The sequence below is a fragment of the Jaculus jaculus genome, chromosome 22 (genome assembly GCF_020740685.1).
Source record: "Jaculus jaculus isolate mJacJac1 chromosome 22, mJacJac1.mat.Y.cur, whole genome shotgun sequence".
NCBI lineage: Eukaryota > Metazoa > Chordata > Mammalia > Rodentia > Dipodidae > Jaculus > Jaculus jaculus.
In genome coordinates, this window is record NC_059123.1 from 4,220,085 (window position 1) to 4,240,199 (window position 20,115).

General features: G+C 48.1%; 1 protein-coding gene across 3 annotated transcripts in view; it reads right to left on the reverse strand.

Moving 5' to 3' along the window:
* The window catches only part of Recql (RecQ like helicase), a 31,708-nt gene that overhangs the window by 5,664 nt on the left and 5,929 nt on the right, over positions 1-20,115 (reverse strand). For 2 of the 3 annotated variants that reach the window (XM_045139469.1, XM_045139470.1), the window contains exons 3-15: positions 18,095-18,292; positions 16,393-16,572; positions 14,826-14,932; positions 12,797-12,995; positions 10,165-10,331; positions 8,193-8,274; positions 6,693-6,841; positions 6,487-6,604; positions 5,536-5,674; positions 3,871-3,962; positions 2,240-2,459; positions 1,595-1,724; positions 233-492 (exon numbers count right to left, since the gene is read on the reverse strand). In XM_045139469.1, coding sequence (XP_044995404.1) covers positions 343-492; positions 1,595-1,724; positions 2,240-2,459; positions 3,871-3,962; positions 5,536-5,674; positions 6,487-6,604; positions 6,693-6,841; positions 8,193-8,274; positions 10,165-10,331; positions 12,797-12,995; positions 14,826-14,932; positions 16,393-16,572; positions 18,095-18,292 — 1,931 coding nt within the window. In that variant the 3' untranslated portion in view covers positions 233-342. Of the gene's footprint in view, positions 1-232; positions 493-1,594; positions 1,725-2,239; positions 2,460-3,870; positions 3,963-5,535; positions 5,675-6,486; positions 6,605-6,692; positions 6,842-8,192; positions 8,275-10,164; positions 10,332-12,796; positions 12,996-14,825; positions 14,933-16,392; positions 16,573-18,094; positions 18,293-20,115 lie in introns of those variants that run through there. The other variant, XM_045139471.1, reaches the window with a different exon arrangement.

Below are 20,115 nucleotides of genomic sequence, written 5' to 3' on the forward strand. Positions count from 1 at the left end.
GTATGAGGATCACTGTGAGTTCAAGGCCACCCTGAGACTAGTTAGTGAATTCCAGGTCAGCCCGAGCTAGAGTGAGACCCTACCTTGAAAAACAAAACAACAACAAAAATGTATTTTTAAAAAAGTTAAGTGAGCCAAGCATGGTGGCGCACACCTTTAATCCCAGCACTCGGGAGGCAGAGGTAGGAGGATCACCATGAGTTCAAGGCCACCCTGAGACTACAGTGAATTCCAGGTCAGCCTGGGCTAGAGGGAGACCCTACCTCAAAAAAAACAAACAAAAAAACTGTAAAAATGGTATATACATACATAAACTGTTCTTTTCATGGAAAATGTAGTAATTCAGGCATCATCAATTTTTCTTTTCTTAGCCCCTGTGTTCTTAGAACCAGAGTGCTGGGCCATGTTTGCAAACTTCTGGAAGTTACTAGAAGTTTTTTCTTCTTTCTTTTTATTAACTCGTTCAGATTGGCAAGTTTCAGGTGATTCCACCTACAAAGAAATAACAAAGCAAACATCCTGGTAAAGACTCAGATCTTCACTAGATTAATTAGTTCAGGTATTCACTCTCTGCCTGTTATTGCTTTTGGTCCAGGGGCCTGGTTTTCCTCTCCAAATTTCCACTCAAATGTGGCCCTCTCTCTCCGGCACAGGTAGGCGCCCCAGGCCACTGGAGGCTAAAGTGAAGTAGGCTGAGCTGTCAGGCAGAGCTGAGGGCTGCAGGCCGCAGGAGGTTACAGCAGGCCTAGACCCCAGTAATCTCACCTCAGGACAGGCTCCCTCCACCTGGAACACCTGGACGTCCTGATAAGACTTAGGTTTGGGGCTTCCCGAGGTCATGTGACCTTTTACTGCTCGCCTGGAAGGTCCCCCATATGTTAATGAGGTATCAGCCAGCAGCCTTTGCACAGCCAATCCCTCTGTGACCCCTAACCCGTACCTTTTCCCGCCACTACAGGAACACTCATAAGCCTATTTCCCCCAACAAGTAAACGAGCTGTCCTCTGACACAGTCTCTCGGGTGTTTCTTCCCGTCACCCTCACGGCCACTCAAGACCCTGCTCCTCAGTTGCCTGGAGGCCCCTGGGAAACCGGTGCGCAGTGGCTCCAGAGCGGCCGGGACCCACACCTATCTAAGTAAGAGAGTATGTGGCCAGAAACCTCTTAACAAATCACTTGCGGATGCCCACCTGGGTTCCAATAATGGCTTTCGGCCTCTGGAGCCACACAGAATTCTTAACCTGCACTGGTCCGCCCAGCAGCGTAACGACAGGGTCTCATAGTTAAACTTTAAAGCGGAGTGCTCACACTCCAAGAGGCTGGAGTGCCCCGCTCTATCCTGGGCTGGCATAAATTCTTCCACTTAGTACATGTCCCAAAATAAGTTCCTGAACTCAAGACCCAGGAAGAAAACCGACTTATTTTTTTTTGTTGAGCCTAAGACAGAATCATAGAAAAGCACACTGCAGGTTCTAACATTAACCTATATAAAATAATGAACACGTTAATAAATAAAGAACACATAAAACAATGAGCACATTAATTAAATAAATTAAGTAAAAAACACATAAAATAACGGACAGCAGTTCATTACCCTGCCGCAGCTCTGGGAGGCCTTTGCTGCTTGCATGGTCACAACGTGGGCGTCGCTGTTCAGAAGATTGGCTTTAGGCCCTGCTTTCAAGTATGAAATGGTGGCATATGCTGTGAAGCTGTAGTCTTCTCTACAAAACATAAAACCAGTGATCGGGAAGCTTAAAGGGGCCAAAGAAACCAAACGGAAATTTACACAGAAACAAGCTACAATTCTAACATTATAGGAAATAATATAAACAATATTATAATCGTACAAATATTTTTAATAAAGTAGTTTTCTTCTTTTTCCTTTCTTTTTTTTTTTAATGTAAGAGTGTGCATGAGAGAGCTAGAGAAAGAATGGCACATCAGGGCCTCCAGCCACTGTAATGGAACTCCAGTCACATGTGCCACCTTGTGCACGAGCGACCCTGCGCGCTTGTGACACCTTGTGCGTGTGGCTTTTGTGCGACCTGGAGAGTCGAACGTGGGCCCGCAGGCTTTGCAGGCAAACACCTGAACTGTTAAGCCATCTCTCCAGCCCGGTTTTTCTTAACCATGAAGGTTTGATTTTATTGGGTGAACTGTTTTCTGTGGGATTAAACATCCATCGGTGTGTGGCAACGTCAAGGCCAAGGTAAGCACCGCGGAAGGCAGAACGCACTTCAGATACTCCCGCAGAAGGGCGTGCGCGATGACTTTCTCCAGCTCCGCCCGAGGGAGCGCGGGCGCGGCAACCCCGGCCACCCGCAGCTTCGGTGCGCCCCTTCCTGTCCAAGAGTCGATGAGCTTCACCGGTGTGACCTTTTCATCCCGCTCCTCCGCCTGCCGCAGGATCTTCACCAGGTCTCTGCAGGACTGTGTGATGTCCCTCTTTTCAAACGCTGCAATGACAGACACCGGGACGGGCAGCCGCCATTGAGAAACGGGGACCGGCATAAACTGTCCTAGGTGGCCAACCTGATTCTCCACTTAGCCATGTGAGCCACCTCGGGCCAGACCAGACTCGAGTCTCTAACACACTGCAGGACCTATGGTGAAGTGAAGACACTGACCTGGCTAACAGACGGTTTGTGATATGCCACAGGAACCAAGAGATGTCTGCCAGACCCTCACTAGGTGAGGGAGGCAAGAAAGCCGCCTCCTCAGAGCCATGCGTTTGAGCTGTGCTTGTGAGAGCACGCTGAACTCGCGTGGGCTGCTGTGGAGGGTCCTGGGCAGGCGCCGTGACGATTCCAACGGGCCCTGATTGACATGTGAGCCAGGTCACTGTGAGACAGTGTTAGCATGAAGCTAGACGGCGGGAGCTCCACCCAGTAAGGCATGAGAACTCAGGGAGGCCCGGGAGCAGGAACTGCTCAGTCTAGTTTTTCGAGAATGACACACACAGCCAAGATGAGGAAGGGACAGAAAACAGCACCAAACGCTGCTGAGTTATGTTGGCCATTATCTGCATCAGAAATGATTCGCTATTATCTCAGTTTGCACCAAATTTTCTTCCCCATGAATATTAAATGATAGCACAAGGTTCCTCCCTCCCCCCCCACCCCCGCTGAAGTAGGGTCTCACTATGGCCCAGGCTGATGTGGAATTCACTATGTAGTCTCAGGGTGGCCTCGAACTCATAGCAATCCTCCTATCTCTGCCTCCCAAGTGCTCGGATTAAAGGTGTGCACCACCATGCCGAGCTTTTCGGGTTAGCTTTTTATTAATGGTATTTCTATTCAAAGGAAGTACATTTTTATTATTTATTCACACCCTCAGCATGGTAGTGTAAAATGTGTATGTATGCATATAATTTTATTCAGCCTTGTTTCAAAAATGTGTTATTAGTTTGGAATCTGGGAGCTTTGAGTCACTGTTTAATCTGCTAATCTATGGGGAGGGGGCAGGTATAATGCTTGTCTCATGCAGTCCTAGCTTTGTTACTAAGATATAAAAGGTTGAAAATAAGTCTCGTGCTAGGGAAGCAGGGTCTGGAGAGAGGGCTCAGCAAATGATGCGCGCCCAGCTGACCTCAGGGAGAAAGGCAGAGGCTGTGGAAGGCCTCGTCCACGCCAGGCCGCTGACCCTGAGGGCAGGGCGGGAGGCAGAGGCAGGCTTTCCCGGAAGCGAAAGGCTAAGCCCACCGAGAACAGCAGAACGCAGAGTCCAGAGCAAGCAACCGCCTCAGATGGTGAGCAGGCAGGGACCGACCCCCAAGACGAGCCCGACCCTTGACAGGCACAGAACAATCACGGAGTGTGAGGAGCGGGTTCTGTTGTGCACACCGAGTGAGACACACAAGAAACTTACCAACGTCTTTACAGCAGTTGTCACACATTTTGTTACACGCGTCAGCGTTCCACACCTCATCAAAATGTTGAGCTATCAGCACTCGGCGGCATCTGCACACACGTGGAGACAAATCGTTAGGCTAACGAAGGTTCAGTGATCTCTGCTTGAGAAGGCGCACGTTTTCCTACCCATTTCCTACTAGAGCTGTAACAAGGCCACAAGTATAGCAATTCATTATCTCACATTTCTGTGAACAGTCTCACTGGGTCAAAATCAAGGCTCAGCAAGGTAAATTCTTCTGGAAGCCCTAGGAAAAACCTATCTTCAGAGCTGACAGAGCTGGCTTCCCGGCCTCCCTCTGCCACTCTGAAGGACTTTGTGGCTGCTCTCGACCCACTCAGACAATCTAGGATAAATGCTATGAAAGCTCAGTTGGAGCCAGCCAGGCGTAGTGACACGTGCCTTTAATCTCAGCACGGGGGCAGGAGGGGAGATGGACCGACAGAGGTAGAAGGATTGCTGTGCGAGATTACATATTCCAGGTCAGGTCAGGTCAGGCTGAGCTAGAGAGAGATTGTACCTCAAAACAACGACGACAAAAACCCTCACTTGGTATATAACTTTAATTCTGCCAACAGTATGTTCTTTTAAAATTTTTTTGTGGGGGCTGGAGAGATGGCTTAGTGATTAAGCGCTTGCCTGTGAAGCCTAAGGACCCCGGTTCGAGGCTTGGTTCCCCAGGTCCCACGTTAGCCAGATGCACAAGGGGGTGCACGCGTCTGGAGTTCGTTTGCAGAGGCTGGAAGCCCTGGCGCGCCCATTCTCTCTCTTTCCTTCTACCTGTCTTTCTGTGTCTGTCGCTCTCAAATAAATAAATAAAAAATTTTTTAAAAAAAGTTTGTGTGTAGAGTGTGTGTGTGTGTGTGTGTGTGCATACATGTGTCAAAGTCTTTTCTGCCTTTATATGGGTGGCTGGGGAATGAAACCCTGGCCAACAGGCTTTGGAATGAAAATAGCATTGTCCATTACTGGCAAGGTGCTGCTAACCCATTCAACATTTTTATTTAATTTAATTTATTTATTTAAGCCACAGAAAGAGGCAGAGAGAGAGAGAGAGAGAATAGGTACACCAGGGCCTCTAGCCACTGCAAACAAAGTCCAGTGGCATGTGCCACCCTGTGCATGTGGCTTATGTGGGTGCTGGGGAGTCGAGCCCCAGCCCTTAGTCTTCCCAGGCAAGCACTTCAACTAACTGCTAAGCCATCTCTCCAGCCCCTCCCCCCCCCCCAGTTCCACATTTTTTGAGCTCTTCTGAGACAAGCAGTGACAGCAGAAGAATGACTGAGAGCCAGAGGCCACCAGGATGGTCTAACCAAAGGCACTCATGAGTAGATTTCCCCTGATTTCATGCTGAGAGACGAAGCTTCCCAATGACTGCCCTGGGAAGGCAGCCCGTGCCGGGGGACCTCACTCTCTGAACGCCCGTCTTCTCGTTCACCTTTTCATAAGCACTGGCACATGTAACTACGTGCCAATGCCAGAGAGAAAGGCTTCGTCGCGCTGGGGGTGTGTACACCCTTAGACATCTGCTTCGCGGGATACACTGCAGTAAGCCCTAAGGCCACACACTGCAACGCTATGCCTGGCTTTTCAGGACGGCTCACGCAAAGCTAAGTGGCTTACTTGTGAATGTTCTGACAGTACGACACCATCTCATAGAGCTTCTGTTGGCCTACGTTTTCCATGACAACCATTGAACTTATTCTGAATATATCTCCAAAGCCATAATACAAAATACAGTCTGCCCTCGAGTCGTCTCGACCTGTAATTTGAGGAACATTGACATTATGCAGTTACTGTTAAATCCTCTCCACAGCCAAGAACACGCACGTGAGATGGCAGGCACAGCATCACGGGACTGGACGTTTCAGAGATGTGAAGGTCAAACTGCGACAGCTACCTTGAGCTTTCTGTTCAGTTGACAACGGAGAAGGACTGACAGACAACTTTACTAGGCTGAAGTGTCCCTACGGGATTCACTAATTTGAACCCACTAATTAAAATCCCAAGAGGTCAACATGAACATACTATCTTAGCATATGTAAGAAACAATTCACAGCTGGGCGTGGTGGCGCACGCCTTTAATCCCAGCACTTGGGAGGCAGAGGTAGGAGGATTGCTATGAGTTCGAGGCCACCCTGAGACTCCATAGTGAATTCCAGGTCAGCCTGGGCTAGAGTGAGACCCTGTCTCGAAAAACCAAAAAAAAAAAAAGAAAGAAAGAAACAATTCACAATTCACCAAGAGACCAGAAGCTAATTTCTCCCTAGGAAAATAAAGTATAAATCTGCTAAGAAAGACTATAATGTTCTACAATTTACTATCCAGTAAAGACCATCGAAACCACTGGATTCTCGGGCTGGAGCGATGGCTCGGTGGGTAAGGTGCTTGCTTGCAGAGCCTGACGACTGCACTTGGATTCCCCAGCACCCGCGTACAGCCAGATGCAAGGGTGGCCGTGGCCGGAGGCCTGGCGCCCCCATTCTCACCCCACCCCACTCTCTCAAAACCCACAGAATTCCTAAACATTAACGTGCCTTCTGGAAACGCCTCTGGAAAATGCCTTGTACATACCCGCACGTCCACTCTCTTGGTAGTAGTTCTCCATGGATTTACTCATGGAATGATGAATGACAAACCTCACGTCGGGCTTATCGATCCCCATGCCAAATGCAACTGTTGCCACTACGACCTGAAATGTTTCAACACGTCGTTAACATAAAGTGCTCGAGGACTTTTAAGGGTAAGTTAGGCTTCTACTGAACACTCATAGACTGAACCTGCACTTCGTTGGCCGACCACCTCGTGTGCACCCTGGTCTTGTCTGCTGGTTCCAGGTTGGCATGATAAGCACTCGCGCCGACGCCCAGCTTCTGTAAGCTAATCGCAACTTGTTCAGAGTCCTTCTGAGAAAAACAGTATATGATTCCTGTAGAAAAGCATGGCCAGCCGTTAGAAGTGTGCACAGGACTTGTTCCTAGGAAACCGTTTGCAACCCGCATGAGACACTGGTTAATACAGGGCCCAAGGGGGAAAGGCGTTGTGAGAAATCCCAAGGAGCAAAGCACACGCTGACCTCCAGGTATTGTCCAGAGCTTTGATCGCCCGCTTTCTCTAAAGCACAAGGGAGGCCTGGGCCGCTGGCTTGGGCTCCCATCTCTCTCCAGTGCTATTTTCCACTACCTGGCACTTGTCATGCCCCTCAGCCAGGTGTTACCACATCCGCCGTGAAGAAAGTCTCACGTGGGCTGGAGAGATGGCCTAGTGGTTAAGCACTTGCCTGTGAAGCCTAAGGACCCTGGTTCGAGGCTCGGTTCCCCAGGTCCCACGTTAGCCAGATGCACAAGGGGGCGCACGCGACTGGAGTTCGTTTGCAGAGGCTGGAAGCCCTGGCACGCCCATTCTCTCTCTCTCCCTCTGTCTTTCTCTCTGTGTCTGTCGCTCTCAAATAAATAAATAAAAATAAAAATAAAAATAAAAGAAAGTCTCACATGCGAAGGCACCTAAGGACCCTGCATTCCTCAGGCACAGCAGGTGCGGGCCTTCCGCAGCGCTGGCCAGAGCAGCAGGGACCAGGAGCTGCAGCCTTCCTCAGACTCACTTGACCCAGAACACCCTTTCCTGTTTCCTGACAATCTAGAGACCGGCTCGACAGTGCCTAACCCTACGTAACCCTACTGACTAACCCTACGTAAGCAGACACTCTCCACGCCATTCCCACTTATCAAATACATCCTGTGGACTTGTTTAAAGTGTCCTTTCCTGGGCTGGGGAGTGATTAAAGGTGTCTGCAGAGCCTACTGCCTCAGGTCCGATTTCCCAGCACCGCCTAGAGCCAGATGCAAAAAGTGGCACAGACACGTAGCATGTTTATTTGCAGCAGCAGGAGGCCCGGATGTACGCGTGCTCTTGTCCCCCCTCCCTGGCCCCCATTCACAAGTAAATAACAATAAAAAATTTCAAAACAACAGTGTTCTTTCCCGTAAGGTATGATGTCACTTTAGAGAATCAGCGCTTAGCCCCGACCACAGACACTTGGCTGCACAAAACCTCTCATACCCCACCGTCATTCGACAGCAGGGAAAGCAGAAGCAGGCACTGCTGTGCTTTAGCTCAATGTATGACAAGGAAGGGTCACACCCGGTTGGTGAGATCAGGAGTGAAGTAATCTTGTCCCATTTTCAATTATCTCCTGCATCTGTGACTCAGGTGTCACTCCGTCACTGGTACTTATTTTCACAAGCATCCCAGTCCCCGAAATTGTTTTACTTTTATGTTACCTGATTGCCCTTTATATCTCCCATTAATGAGCTTCACGATGTCCTCAATAAAGTCGTCTGCATTTGAGGGCTTTTGCCGAACCTACAAAAAAAAAACTATGTCATTAACAAGTAAGTGAGGTATATTAATGTTACTCTCACTTTTTTTTTAAATTATTTATTTATTTATTTGAGAGCGACAGACACAGAGAGAAAGACAGATAGAGGGAGAGAGAGAGAATGGGCGCACCAGGGCTTCCAGCCGCTGCAAACGAACTCCAGACGCGTGCGCCCCCTTGTGCATCTGGCTAACGTGGGACCTGGGGAACCGAGCCTTGAACCGGGGTCCTTAGGCTTCACAGGCAAGCGCTCAACCGCTAAGCCATCTCTCCAGCCCCTACTCTCACTTTTGGTTAGAGAAGCTTCTCTTTCAGAGGTTGGTAACCTCGGGGATGACTCAAAAGGCATCACGGTGCTGAGAAGTGACAGAGGAGTGCTCAGCACTGAAATGTCCCTATCATAACTTCCAAGGCTCAGGGTCCATTGTGAAAGAGGTGACAGAAAGAATGTAAGAACCAAAAGAAGGGTAGGACTCCTTACAACGTGCTCCTTCAGACAAAAAGTGGCCTGGATATCCATGACCTCGCAGTGCCTGGCACTATCTACACAAGACCCTCATTATAGGAGGAAAAAATGACAACACCAAAATAAGAGAGACTGTGGAGGGGGAAGGGGCTATGATGGAGAGTGGAGTTTTGAAGAGGAACGTGAGGGAGTATGGAATTATCATGGTTCATTGTCTATAATTGTGGAAGTTGTCAATAATAATAATATATAAATGTTTTTAAAAGTACATGAGGGCTTGCAGAGATTGCTTAATGGTTAAGGCAATTGCTTGCAAAGCCTGAGGATCCAAGTTTGATTCCCCAGTACTCATATAAGCCAGATCACAAGGTGGCATGAGTCTGGAGTTCATCTGCAGCAGTTGAAGGCCCTGGCACATCCATTCTCTCTATCTCCCCCCCGCCACCAATAAATAAATAAAATACACAACAAGTTTTGGTTTGTCTTAAAGGAGATGAGCAAGGGCCGTGCAGGGAGCTGTTCACTGACTTATGAGGTGCACTTCTCCTTTCCTAAAGGGACTCAACCCACCTGAGTCACTGTCACCCTCCGCCCCGCCCAGCCTCTTCTTGACTCTAGGTTTTTCATCTGCTAGAGATGAGGAGATAGAAGCTGTGAGGAGCTTGTGAAAACAGAGACTTTTCTACTCGCTGACTCTATGTTTACAAAACAGCAGGAATCCAGTGAAAGCACCCTGACTCAATCCTTCCTACGGGCACTGAAAAGGAAGAGAAGAGCTGCCTGGGTGTTTTGCTTTCACGCACATGCACTACGTGAAATCTGCATTAGGAATGCAGGCACATCGCTAGTGTTCACATTGCTGTCATGCAGTGACAGGTGTCGGCAGGACCCTTGCTTGCACACACATGCTTTCTCTCCATCCTTGTCCATGAATGAACTTATCAAGGGCTGGAGAGATGGCTCAGCGGCTAAGGCACCTGTCTGCGTAGCCTGGGAACCCGGGTTTGATTCCCTAGGACCCAACGTAAGCCAGATGCACAAGGTTGTTTGCAGTGGCTGGAGGCCCTAGCGCATCCATTCTCTCTTGCTCTCAAAATAAGTAAGTAAATTAAAAAATATATATTTTACAAAGGAAAGAACTTATCAAATATGCATGTGTCGTTCAAGTCTCGATTACACAAACTCCAGTATCACTAACCTACACAGTGCCCCTCTACTCTCAGGACTGTGTGGCACACTGGGCACGTAGGTAGGCACTAGTTACAGAAAACCGCTACTAATATACGCTGATGGTAAAAATTTTTACATCTCATTGTTACTCATCAAAAAAAAAAAAAAAACAATGAAAAAGTATAATCTCTACTGCAGTATCTCACAAATGCAGTAAGCTGACTTAAAAGTTACTTACCTCATAATAAAGGTTTGGGCGATTAAAAGAAGCTGTGAAAGTCAGACACTGTCCCACACACAAAATTTTCTGTGCATCCTTCAAAACATGGTTCGTTGCCGTTGCAGTCAGCCCGATGAGTGAGGTGTTAGGGAACTGCCGCTTCAAGATACCCAGCGCCTTATAATCTGGAAAGGACAGACAACGACCCTCTTTCCATTCTCGAAGGAGGAGAGCAAATCACACCCTTGGGTGGTGCAGAGGAGCAACGCTGCCAGGATTTTACTTCTGCACTTTCCTGCAACAGGTGGGCAGAGGGCGTGCCTCTCGAGCCCACGGGCTTCCCCGTCTGCTTCAGCAACGCTGCTCTCGGCTGTAGGTGAGGTGCTTTGCCGGAGACGCTCTGGGTAGCTGTTTCCTGTGGATTAAAACACTCCTGGGAGGCTCCACGGGCTCAGGAAATGCAGAACAAGTGAGCCGGGCAAGGCCCCTGCGGGAAGTTACTAAGCAGTAAAAGAACAGGGGAAGGAAGACGGAAGGCAGCCCTAGGCGGTGTAGGATGTGCGGGGACTCAGCGGTGTAGCCCGTCATCACCCAGCCGAGGGGCGCAGCCTGAGTCACCCAGATACCTGGCTCGCCAAGTTCGACTCCATGAGTTGTTCCTATGGAGAGTCGTCACCCTCTATGTGAGCAAACAGAAACAGCCTCCCCAGAACAAGGCATGGCACAAGAAGGACTCTGAGGCGCCCTGCCAGCCTGGGCATCTTCCCTGCCTGCTGAACAATGGATTCAAGAGACCGGTGGTAAAGCGGATTCAAGAGACCGTGGATTCAGCGGATTCAAGAGACCGCGGGCACAGCGGATTCAAGAGACCGCGGGCACAGCGGATTCAAGAGACCGCGGGCACAGCGGATTCAAGAGACCGCGGGCACAGCGGATTCAAGAGACCGCGGGTATGCACACGCTCGAGTTCACTGTGAGCAGCAAGCTAACAGGAGCCTCCACCCCAGAGTCAGCCGCCTCATCACCTGAGTAGCAAGCCTGCACGGAGAAGAACCTAGCTCTGGGCTGTTCCTTGTCATACACATCTACATGGCAAAAACAGTGGTCGCCGACTTCCCTCCAAGACCTAACCTTGTTGTCAGGAACTGAAAACAGAGGGTGGCAGAACTGCTGGGTAAGAGGCAGGAGCACTACGCAAGCAGAAGAGAAAGCAACGGCTGGGGAGGCGCGGGCTTCAAGGAGGTGAGACGGCACTTAGTCAGGGCTCGAAGACTGCGCAACGTTCACTAACCCGGAGACATGGGAGGGGCAGTGGAGCAAACGTGCACATCATCACAGCTGAGGACTGACTCCGCGTGTTCCTGACTGTTCACAACCGAAGACTGACTCAGCGTGTTCACAACCACAGACAGACTGACTCAGTGTCCACAGTCATGGACTGACTAAGCAGACTAAGCAGGTTCAGCTACCAGCAAGCAGACGGGGCGCTAGCTCAGGCGCTGGGCTGGAGGACCCACTACCTAATCCGTTCAGCTGGGAATCCTGTATCCCAAGACCCTCCATGTACAGATCCAAGAGCTGCTTCTTGCAGGATGAACAGGCAGACGGGATCATGGATACACAGAGGTGCCCGGAAGTTCCCGTTCACCCCCGGAAGTTCTCGATCACCCAGTCTTCACTGGGCTCTTCCACATGCAGGCCTTGACAACCAACAGGGGCTCGGCCGGACACTGAGCAGTCCCCTCAGGGGTGACAGCTGGCTCCCCAGAGGGAACACCTACACACAGCCTCCCCAGAGAGCTCCACGTGGAGCCCTGTGGCTCTGGCCATTTCCCTCCCAGCTCTGGCTGAGCCGCCACTGTGCTTTGGGGTTACTCACTGGATTGCAGTATTCTCCAGCTTCAGACCTTCTCTGGCTCGTTCTTCCCATCATTGTGCAAAACATACTTCCTATCATAAACCTACATAAATCCTCTTACCTTCACCAGAATGGGTGCCCTCTGGACCCAAACTGATACCTTCACAAAGAAACCCTGGTCTGAAGTCATGTCTATCAGGAGTTCTAGGTAAAGCACATGTACCAGGTCTGAAGTCACGTCTATCAGGGGCTCTAGGAAGAGCACATGTACCAGGTCTGAAGTCATGTCTATCAGGGGCTCTAGGCAGGCACACGTACCAGGTCTGAAGTCATGTCTATCAGAGGCTCTAGGCAGGCACACATACCAGGTCTGAAGTCATGTCTATCAGAGGCTCTAGGCAGGCACACATACCAGGTCTGAAGTCATGTCTATCAGGGGCTCTAGGCAGGCACACGTACCAGGTCTGCAGTCATGTCTATCAGGGGCTCTAGGAAGAGCACACGTACCAGGTCTGAAGTCATGTCTATCACAGGTTCTAGAAAGAGCACACGTACCAGGTCTGAAGTCATGTCTATCACAGGTTCTAGGAAGAGCACACGTACCAGGTCTGAAGTCATGCCTATCAGGGGCTCTAGGAAGAGCACATGTACCAGGTCTGAAGTCATGCCTATCAGGGGCTCTAGGCAGGCACACGTACCAGGTCTGAAGTCGTGTCTATCAGGGGCTCTAGGCAGGCACACGTACCAGGTCTGAAGTCGTGTCTATCAGGGGCTCTAGGCAGGCACACATACCAGGTCTGAAGTCGTGGCCCCACTGGCTGCAGCAATGCACCTCATCCACAGCAATTCGAGTCAGTCTCCTTGCTTCATAGGCCTTCTCTAGTCTTGACATAAACATTTTGCTTTTTGCAATTTTCTCTGGAGTTACATAAATGAGCTTTAATTCAGAGTTTTTATTTACCATTTCAGCATGAACCCATTTCACATGTTCCTGTGAGAAGGCCAAGCAGACACAGGGCAGAAATTAGCTGGCAGGACACAGTTCTGGGTAAAAAAGAAAGGTATTCATCATCACTCCCAACAGCCTAGGGCTCTTCCAAAAGCCGACTTTGGCTCAGTAAAGTAGAAACCATCACCCTGAACTAGGCTCCTTGGCAGCTAGGCAGACAGTACGCGTGTGACTCACTCACACCCAAACTGCTGATGATATTGTGCCTCAGTAAAAATTAAAAAATAATAATCTTCAGTAAAGAACAAGTATTCCATGAGGCATAATCCCACATCATTTATAATCATTTTTTTAAAAAGTGAGCCAAGTACAGTAACTATGGTCATACTGGTAGGCTTTCCTAATTCTCACATTATACTTAGAATACTTTATGTATCTGTGAACAAATTAATGAAGTCATCAAGTATACTTAGAATCTCTTTATTTAAGTATAAAGCTCAGTGAGATGGCTCAGTGGTGAGAGCACTTGCTGGGCAAGCAGGAGGGCCTGAGTCAGATCCCAAGCAAACACGTAAAAAGGTGGGCACAGCCACATGCTTGTAACCCCAGCGCTGCGGGGGGCAGAGATGGGAGGTTGGCTGGATCTCCATGGTCAGCCAGTGTAAGCAGGTAACAGGAAGCTCCAAGTTTAATGAGAAACACTGTGTCAGGGAAATAAGATGGAAGAGAGACAGAGGAAGACACCTGACGTCTTCCTCTGGCCTTAGCACGTGTGTGCACAGGTATGTGCATCTGCACACACACACATATGCACATACACACCACACATACTATACACACCAAAATAAAAAAATAAAGATGATGGGGTAAGTGTGGGGTTGAATATTTTATAGTAGTAAATATTTTAGATACAACTTGGGCTAACATTACACTTCATTTCTTTTTTGGTGTTAGAGGAACATACTGAAGAATTTCCAATTGAAATATGAACCTTGTATTTGGTTTTCCAAAGAGAACGGGTAGAAAAAAACGGGGAAGGGTAGAAATGTAGATTTGTCATACACTGGTAAATGTTAATACCCATAAAGGGTAGATGGCAATTGTTGTACTATTCTCCCTAATTTTATATATTTTTAAAGATTTCAAGACTAGTTAGGAAATGGTCTACTGCACAGATCAAGGGTAAAATAGCCCATCCCTGAAGAACAGAGAGTCTCTATGTAGAAGGCATCTTGTTAGCAATTCACTGTTTGTATTTAGCGGAATTACATACTTGGGATTTCCTTTTTACTATTTTGTTCTATTTACTTATTTATTTGACAGAGAAAGAGGGAGAGAGAGAATGAGTGTGCCAGGGCCTCCAGCCACTGCATACGAACTCCAGACGCGTGTGCCCCCTTGTGCATCTGGCTAACGTGGGTCCTGCGGAATTGAACCTGGGTCCTTTGGCTTAACTGCTAAGCCATCCCTCCAGCCCCTTCTTCACTATTTTGAAGTAGAAAAGCCAATACAAAATCTGTCGGCTGATGCTCCCTTCCCATAACCTGCCAGGCAGGGAGGGTCTGGTGTGCAGGCAGCTCTGGGGTCTCTGTCACTCCTCAAGAGCCTCCACTGCGCTCTGCAAGCGAGAAGAAAGGAGCGTCCTGCCTTCTGATGGTTTACGCGTTGGAATCTTCTACAATTTCACTAAATACTGGTAGTTTCATTCTTCCCCTTTATAAGAGCCATTCTTCATTCATGGGACATATAAAAATAGAGAGTGGCCAGACATGACGGAAACAGTTAACAGTTTATGTTACAGGCAACGTAGCTGCAGCTAAGAAACTTCGATGAGCAATTGGAATTTGAAAAACCAGAAACACAGGGGCCTACCTTGGAACTAGAAGCATTTAACATGGTGGCTGAGATTCCTAACTGCTTTAAAACCATGAGCTGGTCTTCCATTAGAGAAATCAGCGGGCAAATCACGAGTGTAAAACCTAGAAGAGAAAAACAAAACGTGCTTTGACGTTTACCCTTCTAATCAGAATGGGCCACCCTCTCTTAGAACTGAAATTGCTTACTGTTGTGAGCTATTCTGCACTGTTAAAATCTGCAATTTGTATTTCTACAACGTGTTCTTATAATAGCACCTGGCAAAGGAGAGACTGGTTTCAATATTCAAAGTACGGCACCAGGGATCTGTCTTCCCAGCTACTCCCTCTGCTCTCCTTCCATCGCCTTCCTCGGGTTGGCACCTGTTACTCCATTCAGACACGGTCAAGTCTCTCACCATCCAGAGATCCTAGGCACCTGCTATGGTCTGGATATCAGTGTCCCTCCCACAGTTTCTCAGTCTGGCAGCCAGTGCCCAGTGCGAAGTTACGAGAAGCAAAGGCTTCGGAGAAGTGATTAGCCCCAGAGGGCAGAGCACTGGGAGTGGTGCCTTACAAAAGAGGAGGAAGGGGTTGCCTGCTCCTCTCAACGAATCTTGACCTTCAACTTGATCTTCATGCCGCAACCTCCAACAGCAATAGCTTGTTACTTATAAATTACTCAGCCTGAGGTGTTTCTTTAGAGCAGAACAAAGGGACTAGGATAAAAACCTACTTATGACTTTCTTTTCTTTCCTGCACAGTGCCCGTAGCTACACTTCCTCAATTCCCACTCACTTCCAGACCCTTGCTGTTTGGTTCCCACCCACCCTTCTGCCTGAAATGCTCTCCAAGGCCACGTTTCCTCCTCTTCACTGAACAGGATGGAACTTTTACATCCTGATTTGATTTCACTTCACTTTTTGCCCACAGTAAAGTGACCACTCCCTCCTTCAAACACCCCTCTCTCTCCTAGGCTAATAGCCTGTGTCCACTCTGCTCATGGTCCTCTGACTCTTGGCTATCCCACAGCCTTCCCTACAGACTCTTCATCCATGTCCCTTTCTCAACTCAAGACGCCTAGATGATTCAGTTCCCTCCTGTGACTCCCGAGGGCATCTCCACAATAACAGCCTCCCCTCGCTACACTCAAAGACAGTGCCACCTGATTGATGTCTTACGTGCACCAAACTGAATCCATCACCATCTCTCTCTCCACCCCCAAGTAAGCTTTCTCCAGTATAACCTCCTTCATAGAACAACCTCTACTGACATACATAAATAATTTTTAAAATGCAATTGACTTTTATAATTAGAAATTATTTCTAATCACTTCAACCTAAAATCAATGCTTGGGGCTGGAAGATGGCCCAGCAGTTAAAGTTGTTTGCTTATAATGCCTGATACCACCCATGTAAGCCAGACACAAAAAGTGACATAAGTGTCTGGCATTTACTGGCAGTATTTGCAGCACAAACGCACACACACACGTACAAGTAAGTAAATAACTGTGTGTGTATGGACACACCACGGGTAAATTAATTATTAAAAATAAATTTAAAAAATCCACTCTTGCTAATACATACCATCTGAGCACAGTGCTGGCAACTGGTAACATAAGCTCTTCCCACCTCCTGTGGGCATCACAAGAAATATCTCCTTGCCAGCCATCGTTACGTTAATAGTTTCGAGCTGAAGTGCTCTGAACTGCTGCAGTTTAAAGACATTCTGCAGAACATCTTTGACTTTTCCAGACCATGGAAAATCTAGAAAGAGAAAAAAATGAGCTAACTAGAATGATCAGGATTATGAAAGACAGAGAAATAGAAATGGCTGCTTTCTTCATGAAAGGATGTTGGAATATGAAAGTATATGACAGAATATACAGGAATCCATCAAAATATGCAAGCATGTGTCAGGATATGCAACTATATGTCAGAATATACAAGCATGTCAGAATATGCAAAAAATGCAAGGATATACTTTTGAACTACATTATATTCATAACTTTGAGGTTAGTGTACCTCACAAAAAAATTAATTAATATATGGTTAATACATCTGAAAAAAAAGTAAACATTCGCCAACTTGAGAATTACACAATACCAAAGAAGAAAATATCCAATCAGCTATTGACAATCAGCTTGGAACACTAATTAGAGGATTCAGCATCCTGAAAACTCAAATATGAATAAAATTAACAATCATCTGGAGTTTTGTGTGTAAATATCCTATTTGAGAAGTCAGCAATGGAAAACAAAGATCATTGTAATTCCTTGAGCATTCTCCTATAACTGTAATTCCTTCTTACATTTTACTTTAACTATAATTTCTTTTTCTTTTTTTTTCCTTTTTTTTTTTTTTTTTTTTTTTTTTTTTTGGTTTTTCAAGGTAGGGTCTCACTCTGGTCCAGGCTGACCTGGAATTAACTCTGTCATCTCAGGGTGGCCTCGAACTCATGGCAATCCTCCTACCTCTGCCTCCCGAGTGCTGGGATTAAAGGCGTGCGCCACCACACCCGGCTTAACTGTAATTTCTTATACCATTCCACTAAAACACATGAACACTGCAATGGAGACCCAGGAATTTAAATTTAAGGCTGCTTTGTTCACTGTTGCAAGTAAATACAGTAGAATCCTTCCCTTCTGCCTTTCTGATTCCTAGCCCGCCCTCTCTCCCTTCTTTTCTTTCTTTCTTCCTTTATTCCCCTCACGGTAGGCTCTCACTCTAGCCCAGGCTGACCCGGAATTCACTATGTAGTCTCAGGGTGGCACTGAACTCAAGATGATCCTCCTACCTCTGCCTCCCGAGTGCTGGGATTAAAGGCGTGCGCCACCACGCCCGACTCTTTCTTCCTTTTGCTAAAACTTAGAAAATTTAGCTGGCATCCAACTTTCCAGGCACTAACCAATGTTACCACAATCACTTGTGGGAAAACTACAGCCAGCGTAACTTAAGACGGTCGCAGGACATGGGTGAAGAAGGGTCAGTCCTCAAGTTCCCATGCTGCCCAATGGCCACGCTCACTGGTTGGACACACTGATCTGCAGCGATGCAATGCTGGTTTAAAGAAATGAGGAGCCGGGCGTGGTGGCGCACACCTTTAATCCAGCACTCGGGAGGCAGAGGTAGGAGAACTGCCATGAGTTCGAGGCCACCCTGAGACTACACAGTGAATTCTGGGTCAGCCTGGGCTACAGTGAGACCCTACCTCAAAAAAAAAAAAAAAAAAAGATACGAGGAGAAACAAAACTAGGGAGACAGAGAGAAATAGAGAGAGAAAGCAAACCTTCCTTATTCCACGCAGCAGGGGAAGTGTCGCCATTGCTACTGGCCCCAGCATCCGAATCCTCTAGGCACTGCCTGATTTTCTTGGTCAGGGCGGCTTTTTTCCGAAGAAGCTCTTGCTGTCTTTCTGTCAGCTCCTGAAGCTGAATGTCTATCGCGTGGAGCTCGCTGGTGACCGAATCCAGTTCCTCCGTGAGAGCTGCGGGGTTAGGGTACGGTGACAAGCAGAGCTAACTACATTAGGATTTCCAGATGCCCCTTGCGATCCCAGTTACAGGCAGAGTCGAAGCACACAGCAGAGCGGTCTTGAGCATGGTTTGGGAGTCACACCGACCTGAGTTCCACCTCAGGCCCTCCCCTTACCTGCTGAGTGACCTCAGCAGCACACTTACCTGCAGAAATGACAATGTCTAATTCTCACAGTGCTGTTGGAGAAAATTTAGTGAGATAACATGAAGTTCTAGGTAAAATGTCTGGTATAAAGGTGTGGTGGTTCGATTCAGGTGTTCCCCATAAACTTAGGTGTTCTGAATGCTGGGTCCCCAGCTGATGGATATTTGGGAATTCACACCTCCTGGAGGCAGTGTATTGTTGGGGGCGGGCTTATGGGTGTTACAGCCAGTGTCCCCTTGGCAGTGTTTGGCACACTCTCCTGTTGCTGTTGTCCACCTGACGTGGGCTAGAGGGTGATGTCCACCCTCTGCTCATGCCATCATTCTCCCTGCCATGACTGAGCTTCCCCTTGAGTCTTTAAGACAAAATAAACCCATTTTGTCCAAAAGGTGCTCTTGGTCGAATGACTTCTGCCAGCAATGCGAAGCTGACTGAATCAGGTACACATTTAATAAATGACATTTCTTCTTACTATGATACAGAAAAGGGGTCCAACGGTCTCTCCTATGTCACGTAATGCAAGTGGCCAGGCTACGAGCAGGAGGAAGTTAACTAATGATTGAGTTATGGGTCCATAAATTATTACACACTTGGGCTGATGTGATGGCATGAGAGACTTAATTACAAACATGATGCCGTAACAAGTAAAACAAGAAATCAAGAATGCTGCTGGGCTAGGCGTGGTGGTGCACGCCTTTCATCCCAGCACTCGGAAGGCAGAGGTAGGAGGATCGCCGTGAGTTCGAGGCCACCCTGAAAATACATAGTGAATTCCAGGTCAGCCCGGGCTACAGTGAGACTCTATGTTGAAAAACCAAAAGAAAAAAAAAGAAGTTGCTGGAGTTGGCATCACATCCTGCGGTAACTTTATAAAGAAGCCGCAATGTATGGTTGCAAGTGTTAAAAGTCAAAGTGAAGGTTTTGTGGATACCCCACTGGTGGCATCTAAATCGATGTCAAAGATTAATGTTACCACGTCTACCTGCACTAACCAGTGTACATCTGAGATGAAATCTTTGTGACACGGATCCAGAAATAACGGTGGCCTTGCAGTGTGTCGACCAGGAATCCCCTTGCCCGCGTGAGATGTGAGAGGTGGAGGTCACGACGCAGTTAGGGTCCCATTGGGAAGGCTGGCCCATGACCAGGTGAGACGATGGCTCACCTTTGTGCCTCTCTAGTGTTTCTCTCTTGGGCAGGAAGTGACCTGTCACCTCCCTGTCGTCCCAGAATTGTGGTTCGGGTTGTAGGAGAAGCACCGGCTTGTCAACAGGGCATCCTGGAAGTCAGAGCCCGGGGCCGGATGACACGTGACACAGAGGCAAGTCCCATTGGCCACAGGGGGACTCCGTGTTGTCCTGAGTTCCAGCTCATCCTTGCAAGCTCCAGCTCCCCCCCACCCCTTCACATGCGCCTCCCAACCTGTTGGCACTGCTGGCGGCAACAGCTGCTGAGCCCGCTCCCACCTCACGTAAAGGGCGGTCCCCGCGGTTCCGGTCCCACAGTCACTACTGTTCCTTTATCTTCTGCTACTGAGGTTTGAACCCAGGGCCTCATGCACGCTAGGCAGGCATTTTGTCGCTGGCCTACTGCCCAGGCCCTCGTTTTTGTTTTGAGACTACTAAGGGA